The sequence below is a fragment of the Coregonus clupeaformis genome, chromosome 7, assembly GCF_020615455.1.
Source record: "Coregonus clupeaformis isolate EN_2021a chromosome 7, ASM2061545v1, whole genome shotgun sequence".
Lineage (NCBI taxonomy): Eukaryota > Metazoa > Chordata > Actinopteri > Salmoniformes > Salmonidae > Coregonus > Coregonus clupeaformis.
The window spans coordinates 65,566,050-65,578,165 of NC_059198.1; the positions used below are offsets into that span (position 1 = coordinate 65,566,050).

The window sequence follows — 12,116 nt, forward strand, 5'->3', positions numbered from 1 at the left end:
CCATCATAAAATAAATGAAACACCACCACAAACGAGAAATTAAAACCAAATATGACTTCTGTATATCCTTTATCTAATCTTTGAAGTGATGCAAATAGTTTCCACCTGTGATTTGGCATTGAGTTCAACTGGGTCGTGTTCATTAGTGCACACCGTAGCGAAACGTTTCACAATGGAAAACGTTTTGCAACGGAAACAAGAGTTTATTGGACAAATTCAGGTAGGTCCCGCCCCGTTTGGTTCCTAGTAATGGTGTGTTCAAGACAACTTGGAAACTTGTAGAAAGATGAGGCCTGAGTTTCCCACTCGAAAAGTATCAGAATCAGTCAACCAATAAGAAGCTCTACGCAAATAACCTACGTTAATTTTAACTCGAGGTTCAAAGTTTCCGACCTGTCATGAAAGCACCATTAACACACCCCTGGCTGTTACACATCAGAAGGACCAGGTGTTTTACCACATGGCTGGACCAGCTCCCTTACGACGCCAGGACAGCGGAGTCACTCACCACCTTCCGGAGACATTTGAAACCCCACCTCTTTAAGGAATACCTGGGATAGGATAAAGTAATTCTTCTACCCCCCCTTACCCCACCAAAAAAATAAAAAAACATATTGTAAAGTGGTTATCCCACTGGCTATAAGGTGAATGCACCAATTTGTAAGTCGCTCTGGATAAGAGCGTCTGCTAAATGATGTAAATGTAAAATGTATCCACTAAGCGTCTCAGTGCTGATCTAGGATTAGTTTCGCCTTTTAGATGATAATGAATATGATTATAATGGACAGATCCTAGATCAGCACTCCTACTATGAGATGTTTTCTGGAGACAGGCCCAGAAGAAGAAAAAAAACTCCAGGCCCTACACATCACACATCAACATTTTTTAAATTTTTTAGTCATTTAGCAGATGCTCTTATCCAGGGCGACTTACAGTTATTGAGTGCATACATTTTTTTTCTTCTTCATAATGGCCCCCCTTGGGAATCGACCCTGGCGTTGCAAGCGCCATGCTCTACCAACTGAGAACAAGACTAGGAGCTTGATGAAAAATGATATAAAAAAAAAAAAAATTGACATGACTTCTGTTAGACAAAGAGAGTCCCTTTTCTAACAGTCTGTTGATAAAACATTCTAGTTCGGGGGGAAAAAACATGACAAAGATCACCAGGAAAGAGTCCCATTATTAACCACAACGAAAGACAAATAAAGATTGCGCTGTACTGGATAGTACTGTTACAACAAGAGCTTTTCCTCCTTCCTGTATACCAACTAGAAAGCTCCACATGTAACTGAACTTTTTTCGGTGAATCTCCCATTGACTTCAATCTTTCCCTCCTGTCAGTAAATCAGGATCTCCAATTGACTTCAAAGCTAACTTGTTATGCAAAAAACCAAGAGAGAAATGAGTCCATCCATTACATCAGTCCCAGTGGAGCTAGTCCAGGAAGACTCCCCCAGTCAGTCAGGTAGGAGGGTGTAGTGGTGAAACCCCAATAAAACCAGTCAGCCAGTCCAGCACATCAGCAATGGAGGACAATGGTGAGAGAGTATTGATGAACATGTGTGTGCCTTTCAATATGTGCATGTTCTAGTGTCTCTGTATCCTGCTGATGGATAAAGTTTCTCACATCCAGCTGGGTGTGTACTGCTCTATGTATGAATGGATGTCTATGTCCCTGTCTGTCCATGTCTCAGGCCACAGTCTGTCTGTCCTCTGTGGGGGTCTGTTGGGGGTCTGTGGGGGTGCTGGGGGTCCCGATCTCTTCCTCCTCTAATCCTCCACTCTTTCCTTCCTCTATCCCTCTGTTCCCCTCCTCCTCCTCCTCTTCTGCCTTCTGTTTCTCTGCCTTAGTCTTGAACCTCAGCCCGTGACCTGTGAACCAGACGAGAGGAAATAAATTATATATCTGAGAAAGACAGCTGTGTGTGTGCGTGTGTGTTGACTCACTTGGACAGTCTGCCACCTCCTTGTAGGCCTTCTTCTTACAGCAGCCTCGACACAGGTTGAATACACACTTATTACCCTACAGAGAGAGAGAGAGGGGTTAGGGACCTGGAGGCTTAATCTGTGTTGGGGAATCCGGCGAGCGACGCCCTTTCATCCTACACGTGGTAATGAGTAACAGTGTGAAGAGGTTGTCACTCCACTCACCTTTGGATTTCCACACTGCTCACATTTGATGTACTTTACTGCAGAGAAAACAGGGGTAAAACAGAGGTTATCAACTATACTGTTTGTGTAGAGCGAGGCTCTGTAGATTCTGTAGCATTAGACTATGGAGAGAGAGAGAGTGTAGGTTACACTGCAGTACTACAGGGAAAAATAACTCACTAGGTGACACTGCAGTACTACAGAGAAAAATAACTCACTAGGTGACACTGCAGTACTACAGGGGAAAATAACTCACTAGGTGACACTGCAGTACTACAGAGAAAAATAACTCACTAGGTGACACTGCAGTACGACAGGGGAAAATAACTCACTAGGTGACACTGCAGTACGACAGGGAAAAATAACTCACTAGGTGACACTGCAGTACGACAGGGAAAAATAACTCACTGGGTGACACTGCAGTACGACAGGGAAAAATAACTCACTAGGTGACACTGCAGTACGACAGGGAAAAATAACTCACTAGGTGACACTGCAGTACGACAGGGAAAAATAACTCACTAGGTGACACTGCAGTACGACAGGGAAAAATAACTCACTAGGTGACACTGCAGTACTAAAGGGAAAAATAACTCACGTTTCTGCTCGGGACAGAAGTTCTTGTGGGGGTTTCTGGCTTTCTTCTTCTGTTTGTTTTTGGAGAGGGCATCGCTCGCACCGTCCGAGTCCTCTTGTGATAACGCCCTCTTGTGACACACTGCCTTCACCTCCACACCGCCACACCCCGTACCGTTACCGTTAGCAACCGGATCCTTCGGCCTGGGAGGAACAATGTTCATCGTCACGTCAACATGTTATGGTTTCGATGCGTGTGGACTGATGACTTTGATCGTATAATGTACACAGAACTCCAGCTAAGATTCTCAACAGGAAATGGTCACTCACACTGGTCTGACGTACGGCTGGCAGATCCAATGAGGGAACGGCAGCCCAACCCCCTGCCCCGCCTCCTCTCCTCCATTGGTTATTTCCTCCTGCAGAGGTCAAACAAATGAATAAGGAACCAGTGTCATCTAGCTGTGTTGGGAGGGGGAGAAGAGGGGGAGGAATTGGTAAGGAAGAGAAACTAAAAAGGAGAAACATTTTGGGAAGGAGAGGAAAGGTGAAAAACAGAATGATCACTTTACCTGGCAGCGTAGTTAACCCTAGGTACCTGGCAGTGTAGCTAACCCTAACCCTTGGTACCTGGCAGTGTAGCTAACCCTAACCCTTGGTACCTGGCAGTGTAGCTAACCCTAACTCTTGGTACCTGACAGTGTTGTTAACCCTAACCCTTGGTTCCTGGCAGTGTAGCTAACCCTAACCCTTGGTACCTGGCAGTGTAGTTAACCTTAACCCTTGGTACCTGGTAGTGTAGTTAACCCTAACCCTTGGTACCTGGCAGTGTAGCTAACCCTAACCCTTGGTTCCTGGCAGTGTAGTTAACCCTAACCCTTGGTCCTGGCAGTGTAGCTAACCTAACCCTTGGTTCCTGGCAGTGTAGTTAACCCTAACCCTTGGTACCTGGCAGTGTAGCTAACCCTTGGTACCTGGCAGCGTAGTTAACCCTAACCCTTGGTACCTGGCAGTGTAGTTAACCCTAGGTACCTGGCAGTGTAGTTAACCCTAACCCTTGGTACCTGGCAGTGTAGCTAACCCTAACCATTGGTACCTGGCAGTGTAGTTAAACCTAACCCTTGGTACCTGGCAGTGTAGCTAACCCTAACCCTTGGTACCTGGCAGTGTAGTTAACCCTAACCCTTGGTACTTGGCAGTGTAGTTAACCTTAACCCTTGGTACCTGGAAGTGTAGTTAACCCTAACCCTTGGTACCTGGCAGTGTAGCTAACCCTTGGTACCTGGCAGTGTAGTTAACCCTAGGTACCTGGCAGTGTAGCTAACCCTAACCCTTGGTACCTGGCAGTGTAGCTAACCCTAACCCTTGGTACCTGGAAGTGTAGTTAACCCTAACCCTTGGTACCTGGCAGTGTAGCTAACCCTAGGTACCTGGCAGTGTAGCTAATCATTGGTACCTGGCAGTGTAGCTAACCCTAACCCTTGGTACCTGGCAGTGTAGCTAACCCTAACCCTTGGTACCTGGCAGTGTAGTTAACCCTAACCCTTGGTACCTGGCAGTGTAGCTAACCCTAACCCTTGGTACCTGGCAGTGTAGCTAACCCTAACTCTTGGTACCTGACAGTGTTGTTAACCCTATCCCTTGGTACCTGGCAGTGTAGTTAACCCTAACCCTTGGTACCTGGCAGTGTGGCTGACCCTAACCCTTGGTACCTGGCAGTGTAGTTAACCCTAACCCTTGGTACCTGGCAGTGTAGTTAACCCTAACTCTTGGTACCTGGCAGTGTAGTTAACCCTATCCCTTGGTACCTGGCAGTGTAGTTAACCCTAACCCTTGGTACCTGGCAGTGTAGTTAACCCTAACCCTTGGTACCTGACAGTGTAGTTAACCCTAACCCTTGGTACCTGGCAGTGTAGTTAACCCTAACCCTTGGTACCTGACAGTGTAGTTAACCCTAACTCTTGGTACCTGGCAGTGTAGTTAACCCTATCCCTTGGTACCTGGCAGTGTAGTTAACCCTATCCCTTGGTACCTGGCAGTGTAGTTAACCCTAACCCTTGGTACTTGGCAGTGTGGCTAACCCTAGGTACCTGGCAGTGTGGCTAACCCTAACCCTTGGTACCTGGCAGTGTAGTTAACCCTAACCCTTGGTACCTGGCTGTGTAGTTAACCCTATCCATTGGTACCTGGCAGTGTAGCTAACCCTAACCCTTGGTACCTGGCAGTGTAGCTAACCCTTGGTACCTGGCAGTGTAGTTAACCCTAACCCTTGGTACCTGGCAGTGTAGTTAACCCTAACCCTTGGTACCTGACAGTGTAGTTAACCCTAACCCTTGGTACCTGGCAGTGTAGTTAACCCTAACCCTTGGTACCTGACAGTGTAGTTAACCCTAACTCTTGGTACCTGGCAGTGTAGTTAACCCTATCCCTTGGTACCTGGCAGTGTAGTTAACCCTATCCCTTGGTACCTGGCAGTGTAGTTAACCCTAACCCTTGGTACTTGGCAGTGTGGCTAACCCTAGGTACCTGGCAGTGTGGCTAACCCTAACCCTTGGTACCTGGCAGTGTAGTTAACCCTAACCCTTGGTACCTGGCAGTGTAGTTAACCCTATCCATTGGTACCTGGCAGTGTAGCTAACCCTAACCCTTGGTACCTGGCAGTGTAGCTAACCCTTGGTACCTGGCAGTGTAGCTAACCCTAACCCTTGGTACCTGGCAATGTAGCTAACCCTTGGTACCTGGCAGTGTAGTTAACCCTAACCCTTGGTACCTGACAGTGTAGTTAACCCTAACCCTTGGTACCTGGTAGTGTAGTTAACCCTATCCCTTGGTACCTGGCAGTGTAGCTAACCCTAACCCTTGGTTCCTGGCAGTGTAGTTAACCCTAACCCTTGGTACCTGGCAGTGTAGCTAACCCTTGGTACCTGGCAGCGTAGTTAACCCTAACCCTTGGTACCTGGCAGTGTAGTTAACCCTAGGTACCTGGCAGTGTAGTTAACCCTAACCCTTGGTACCTGGCAGTGTAGCTAACCCTAACCCTTGGTACCTGGCAATGTAGTTAAACTTAACCCTTGGTACCTGGCAGTGTAGCTAACCCTAACCCTTGGTACCTGGCAGTGTAGTTAACCCTAACCCTTGGTACTTGGCAGTGTAGTTAACCCTTGGTACCTGGCAGTGTAGTTAACCCTAACCCTTGGTACCTGGCAGTGTAGCTAACCCTTGGTACCTGGCAGTGTAGTTAACCCTAGGTACCTGGCAGTGTAGCTAACCCTAACCCTTGGTACCTGGCAGTGTAGCTAACCCTAACCCTTGGTACCTGGAAGTGTAGTTAACCCTAACCCTTGGTACCTGGCAGTGTAGCTAACCCTAACCCTTGGTACCTGGCAGTGTAGCTAATCATTGGAACCTGGCAGTGTAGCTAACCCTAACCCTTGGTACCTGGCAGTGTAGCTAACCCTAACCCTTGGTACCTGGCAGTGTAGTTAACCCTAACCCTTGGTACCTGGCAGTGTAGCTAACCCTAACCCTTGGTACCTGGCAGTGTAGCTAACCCTAACCCTTGGTACCTGGCAGTGTAGCTAACCTTTGGTACCTGGCAGTGTAGCTAACCCTATCCCTTGGTACCTGGCAGTGTAGTTAACCCTAACCCTTGGTACCTGGCAGTGTAGTTAACCCTAACCCTTGGTACCTGGCAGCGTAGCTAACCCTAGGTACCTGGCAGTGTAGCTAACCCTAACCCATGATACCTGGCAGTGTAGTTAACCCTAACCCTTGGTACCTGGCAGCGTAGTTAACCCTAACCCTTGGTACCTGGCAGCGTAGTTAACCCTAGGTACCTGGCAGTGTAGTTAACCCTAGGTACCTGGCAGTGTAGCTAACCCTAACCCTTGGTACCTGGCAGCGTAGTTAACCCTAACCCTTGGTACCTGGCAGTGTAGCTAACCCTAACCCTTGGTACCTGGCAGCGTAGTCTGAGTTGTCTGCTGATCTCTGTCAGCCCCTGCAGGTTCTTCACCTTAGCCAGCTCCTCTCTCAGGTCCTTGTGGATCTGCAGTCTGGAGAAACATTAACAAATAAACACACACAGATTATTGGGGAAGTACTGAGTGTGTGTGTGTGTGTGTGTTACGTACGTGTGGTGCCAGAGCTTGAAGAGGTGTGCTCTGACATAGGACAGGGTACAGGGAGGGTATTGGTTGACCACCTCGAGATACTCCTCAGCCATCTCCCATACAGGAGGGCTACGACCCTCAAACAGAGCTGGGTTATGGAGGTTCCCCTCTGGAAACACACAGAGGAAGAGAGAGATAAACACACATTAGTAGGTGTTATGACTAATATGACTCTTGGGAGACTAATTACGCAAGGTGAGGCGCAGGTGTGTGAGTCTGTCGGTGTGTGTGTGTGTGTGAGTCTCTCGGTGTGTGTGTGTGAGTCTCTCGGTGTGTGTGTGTGTGTGAGTCTCTCGGTGTGTGTGTGTGTGAGACTCTCGGTGTGTGTGTGTGTGTGAGTCTCTCGGTGTGTGTGTGTGTGTGAGTCTCTCGGTGTGTGTGTGTGTGTGAGTCTCTCGGTGTGTGTGTGTGTGAGTCTCTCGGTGTGTGTGTGTGTGAGTCTCTCGGTGTGTTAATCTCTCGGTGTGTGTGTGAGTCTCTCGGTGTGTGTGTGTGAATCTCTCGGTGTGTGTGTGAGTCTCTCGGTGTGTGTGTGTGTGTGAGTCTCTCGGTGTGTGTGTGTGTCTCTCGGTGTGTGTGTGTGTGTGTGTTTGAGAGAGTCTCTCGGTGTGTGTGTGTGTGTGAGTCTCTCAGTGTATGCGGGTGTGTGTGAGTCTCGGTGTGTGTGTGTCTCTCTCGGTGTGTGTGTGTGTGTGTGTATGTGTGTGTGTGTGTGTGTGTGTGTGAGTGAGTCTCTCGGTGTGTGTGAGTCTCTCGGTGTGTGTGTGAGTCTCTCGGTGTGTATGTGTGTGTGAGTCTCTCAGTGTGTGTGTGTGTGTGTGTACCTGCACTCATCACCCCCTGTACTCCAGTCTCCTCTATACACTGCTCCACATCACTCAAGTGTTGGATGTTACCGTTAGCGAACACAGGGATGTTAACAGCGTTCCTATAGCAACAACACACCGAGAGAGAGAGAGAGAGAGCGAGAGGGAGAGAGCGACTGTTTAATAAACCCAGTACAGTCACATGATCAGCTCTCTGACAATAGAATAGAATACTGTACAGTAGAATATAATAGAATAAAATGTTTTCCTGTGAAGGAACTTCTTGTTTGGATTGGCTCAACAAACACAGGAGACCTACACAGCAGACCTACTAGACTACACAAACTTTCTACAACTACACAGCAGACCTACTAGACTACACAAACCGTCTCCAACTACACAGCAGACCTACTAGACTACACAAACCGTCTCCAACTACACAGCAGACCTACTAGACTACACAAACCGTCTCCAACTACACAGCAGACCTACTAGACTACACAAACCGTCTCCAACTACACAGCAGACCTACTAGACTACACAAACCGTCTCCAACTACACAGCAGACCTACTAGACTACACAAACCTTCTCCAACTACACAGCAGACCTACTAGACTACACAAACCGTCTCCAACTACACAGCAGACCAACTAGACTACACAAACCGTCTCCAACTACACAGCAGACCTACTAGACTACACAAACCGTCTCCAACTACACAGCAGACCTACTAGACTACACAAACCGTCTCCAACTACACAGCAGACCTACTAGACTACACAAACCGTCTCCAACTACACAGCAGACCTACTAGACTACACAAACCGTCTCCAACTACACAGCAGACCTACTAGACTACACAAACCGTCTCCAACTACACAGCAGACCTACTAGACTACACAAACGTTCTACAACTACACAGCAGACCTACTAGACTACACAAACGGTATCCAACTACACAGCAGACCTACTAGACTACACAAACTATATCCAACTACACAGCAGACCTACTAGACTACACAAACTGTCTCCAACTACACAGGAGACCTACTAGACTACACAAACTGCCTCCAACTGACAATCTCAATGTTTGTTGGAGAAACATAATATTGGTTATTCTCTGTAGTATTTATTTAACTGTGAGGGAACTGCAGTGTAGTCTGCTTACCGTACAGCCTTGATGTGTTCCCAGCTAGCGATGCCTGTCGCGGGTCCTTTCTGGTCCTTGGTCCGACCGTGAACAGTCAGCAGCTGAGACAGAGAGGTCTGAATGAGTGTGTCGCCTCATGTTTCATAGAAGATCTAAATAAAATATGAATGTGTGTGTGTGTGTGTAAGTATGTTTCTCACCTGGCAGCCTGCCTTCTCCAGCATCTGAGCGTACTGAACAGTCTTCTCCATCTTGTTAAACACACGGATCTTACAGGTGATGGGAACAGAGATCTTCTCATTGGCTAGCTTCACTAATGAGAAACATAGAGAAAAGACTGGCTAGCTTCACTAAGGAGAAACATAGAGAAAAGACTGGCTATCTTCGCTAAGGCCAAACATTGAGACCAGGTGACGAGTGTAGGATCTGTGTCTGCACCACATACACTCACTACTGGTCTCCCCAGGGCTCTGTTCTAGGCCCTCTCCTCTTCTCTCTATACACCAAGTCACTCGGCTCCATCATATACTCTCATGGTCTCTCCTATCATTGCTATGCGGATGACCCTCAACTACTTTTCCCCTTCCCCCCTGCTGACACCCAGGTGGCGACACGCATCTATGCGTGCCTGGCAGATATCTCAGTTTGGATGTCGGCCAACCCCCTCAAGCTCAACCTCGACAAGACGGAGCTGCTCTTCCTCCCGGGAAAGGCCTGCCCACTCCAAGACCTCTCCATCACGGTTGACAACTCCACAGTGTCCCCCTCCCAGAGTGCAAAGAACCTTGGCATGACCCTGAACAACACCCTGTCGTTCTCGGCAAACATCAAAGCAGTGACTCTCTCCTGCAGGTTCATGCTCTACAACATCCGTAGAGTATGACCCTACCTCACACAGGAAGCGGCACAGGTCCTAATCCAGGCACTTGTCCTCTCCCGTCTGGACTACTGCAACTCGCTGTTGGCTGGGCTCCCCGCTTGTGCTGTCAAACCCCTGCAACTTCTCCAGAACTCGGCAGCCCACTCCCTACACACTCCAATGGCTTCCAGTCGAAGCTCGCATCATCTTCAAGACCCTGGTATTTGTCTACGGAGCAGCAAGAGGAACTGCCCCCCCCTACCTTCAGGCTATGCTCAAACCCTACACCCCAACCTGAGTACTCTGTTCTGCCACCTATGGTCTCTTGGCCCTCCCACTCCGCAGCTCCCGCTCAGCCCAGTCCAAGCTCTTCTCTGTCCTGGCACCTCAATGGTGGAACAAGCTTCCCCCTGAAGCTAAGACAGCAGAGTCCCTGACCATCTTCCGAAAACATCTGAAACGTTAAACCCCCCCCAAAAAACGAACACTCACACTTAACACTTTTTTCTACTAATTATCTAGTAGAGTAAAGACTGAGTGCTTCTGATGTAAGGCACATTCCAGACAGGTAAAACATAATAAAACCATTTATCTTAGCTCTCTTTTCTTTCTAACTCTCCAACTCTCTCCCTCCTCTCTCACTCTCTCCCTCATCTCTCTCTCTTTCTCTCTCCGTGAAAACTCACCCATCTTCTCCAGCAGGTCCCACTCATCCTGTAGAAAGACTCCGTAGTGCCCTTCGGAGAAATAAGCCAGTTAGAAACAAGTTGACCTCATACATAGAGCACTTTTAGCCTAATTGAAAACCAATGTTTTTTAATCAGGGTCTCTCTCACACTCTCTCTGAGTGGGGCTTCAGGGTAGGTTAGTTAGTACCTCTCTTTGCGATCATCTGTGGGCATCCCAGGTTGAGGTCAATGGCATCACAGTAGTCCTGAACCAGTAGACATGCCTGGACAAACACCTCTGGGTCGTTGGCACAGAACTGAGACACACACATACAAAGAAAGCAGAGAAAGTGCATCACAAACACCTCTGAGTTACTGGCATAGAACTGAGTGACACTCCCTTCCTTTGTTAACATGTGTTTGTGTCTCTCTCTCTCTCTCACCTGTGTAATAAGCGGCCTGTCTTCGGGGCAGACTTCGCTGTACAGGTTATCTCTCCTGTAGTTGGCGTCACGTATGAACACCTGCGCATGCAGCATGGGCGTGTAGCACAGCTCAGCGCCGTGGCGACGGCTCAGTAGACGCCAGGCCAGTTCGCTCTGGTCCACCATGGGTGCAACGACGTAACGCGCTCCCCTCAGCGTGGTCTTCCAGAACTCAAAGCCTTGCAGCTTCACAGCCATCACTGCAGCCTCACAGCCTGACCTGACAGAGGGGAATGAGAGAAAACATACGTTGTTTTGAGCATAGGAGGACAATACAGTCAAAATATGAGGGTACTGGTCCTGGGTAGAACTACAGTAGGAAGGGGATTCCCCTTGGGCCAGGCAGGGTACTGGGTAGAACTACAGTAGGAAGGTGATTCCCCTTGGGCCAGGCAGGGTACTGGTCTTTGGGCCAGGCAGGGTACTGGTCCTGGGTAGAACTACAGTAGGAAGGTGATTCCCCTTGGGCCAATGAGCACCGAAATGGGCCATGGTCTTTCTTGGGTATGAACTAGCTAGCTAGATAGTATATCTGTAGGACTTATAGCTAGATAGTATATCGGTAGGACTTATAGCTAGATAGTATATCTGTAGGACTTATAGCTAGATAGTATATCTGTAGGACTTATAGCTAGATAGTATATCTGTAGGACTTATAGCAAGATAGTATATCTGTAGGACTTATAGCAAGATAGTATATCTGTAGGACTTATGGGACTGATTAAAACAATTATCTCTGGACAGTTTCATAGGGTAGTTATTGCATACGTTTAGTTGACATTGTGATATCTCTCATCCTCATTTCCCCGCAACAATGATGATATGGATGTGACGAGGACAATTTAATTCATGTTAATAAGGCCATTTCAAAAACATTTGACAAAGCAGCAGACGACCGAGATCCACCAATGTTAGCGATCGCGTGTCGACTCGTATAGCTAACGTTACCTATAGTAGTCAGAACTGGTGCACACATACTGTAGCTAGTTATACAGCCACTGGGTGCACATGACTATTGGTTAGCCAGCCAGCTAACGTTAGCGCAGTAGCTAGTAAAATGCCGGTGGATTTGATTTAAATAGAGTCCAAAACAAAACCATGTTGATGACACGCTAGTAAACACATCTAACATTTCATCAAAATGCTTGATAGAACAAAATAACATTTACCTGTATGAGAAACACGTTGAAAAATTTACTCCAGGCTGTTCTCAACAGTGGTTCAGGTGCCAAACCAGTGTAACAG

General features: G+C 47.9%; 1 protein-coding gene across 1 annotated transcript in view; it reads right to left on the reverse strand.

Moving 5' to 3' along the window:
* Nucleotides 1–951: 951 nt before the first annotated feature.
* Nucleotides 952–12,116, reverse strand: part of dus1l (dihydrouridine synthase 1-like (S. cerevisiae)) — an 11,168-nt gene continuing 3 nt past the window's right edge. The window contains exons 1-14 of the mRNA XM_041881379.1: nucleotides 12,041–12,116; nucleotides 10,830–11,091; nucleotides 10,595–10,703; nucleotides 10,405–10,455; nucleotides 9,060–9,172; nucleotides 8,878–8,960; nucleotides 7,727–7,830; nucleotides 6,864–7,011; nucleotides 6,689–6,785; nucleotides 3,061–3,149; nucleotides 2,753–2,934; nucleotides 2,155–2,192; nucleotides 1,951–2,026; nucleotides 952–1,875 (exon numbers count right to left, since the gene is read on the reverse strand). The exon at nucleotides 12,041–12,116 is cut by the window's right edge and continues 3 nt beyond it. Of these exons, the coding sequence (XP_041737313.1) occupies nucleotides 1,694–1,875; nucleotides 1,951–2,026; nucleotides 2,155–2,192; nucleotides 2,753–2,934; nucleotides 3,061–3,149; nucleotides 6,689–6,785; nucleotides 6,864–7,011; nucleotides 7,727–7,830; nucleotides 8,878–8,960; nucleotides 9,060–9,172; nucleotides 10,405–10,455; nucleotides 10,595–10,703; nucleotides 10,830–11,069 (1,512 nt within the window). The 5' untranslated portion in view covers nucleotides 11,070–11,091; nucleotides 12,041–12,116 and the 3' untranslated portion in view covers nucleotides 952–1,693. The remainder of the gene's footprint in view (nucleotides 1,876–1,950; nucleotides 2,027–2,154; nucleotides 2,193–2,752; nucleotides 2,935–3,060; nucleotides 3,150–6,688; nucleotides 6,786–6,863; nucleotides 7,012–7,726; nucleotides 7,831–8,877; nucleotides 8,961–9,059; nucleotides 9,173–10,404; nucleotides 10,456–10,594; nucleotides 10,704–10,829; nucleotides 11,092–12,040) is intronic.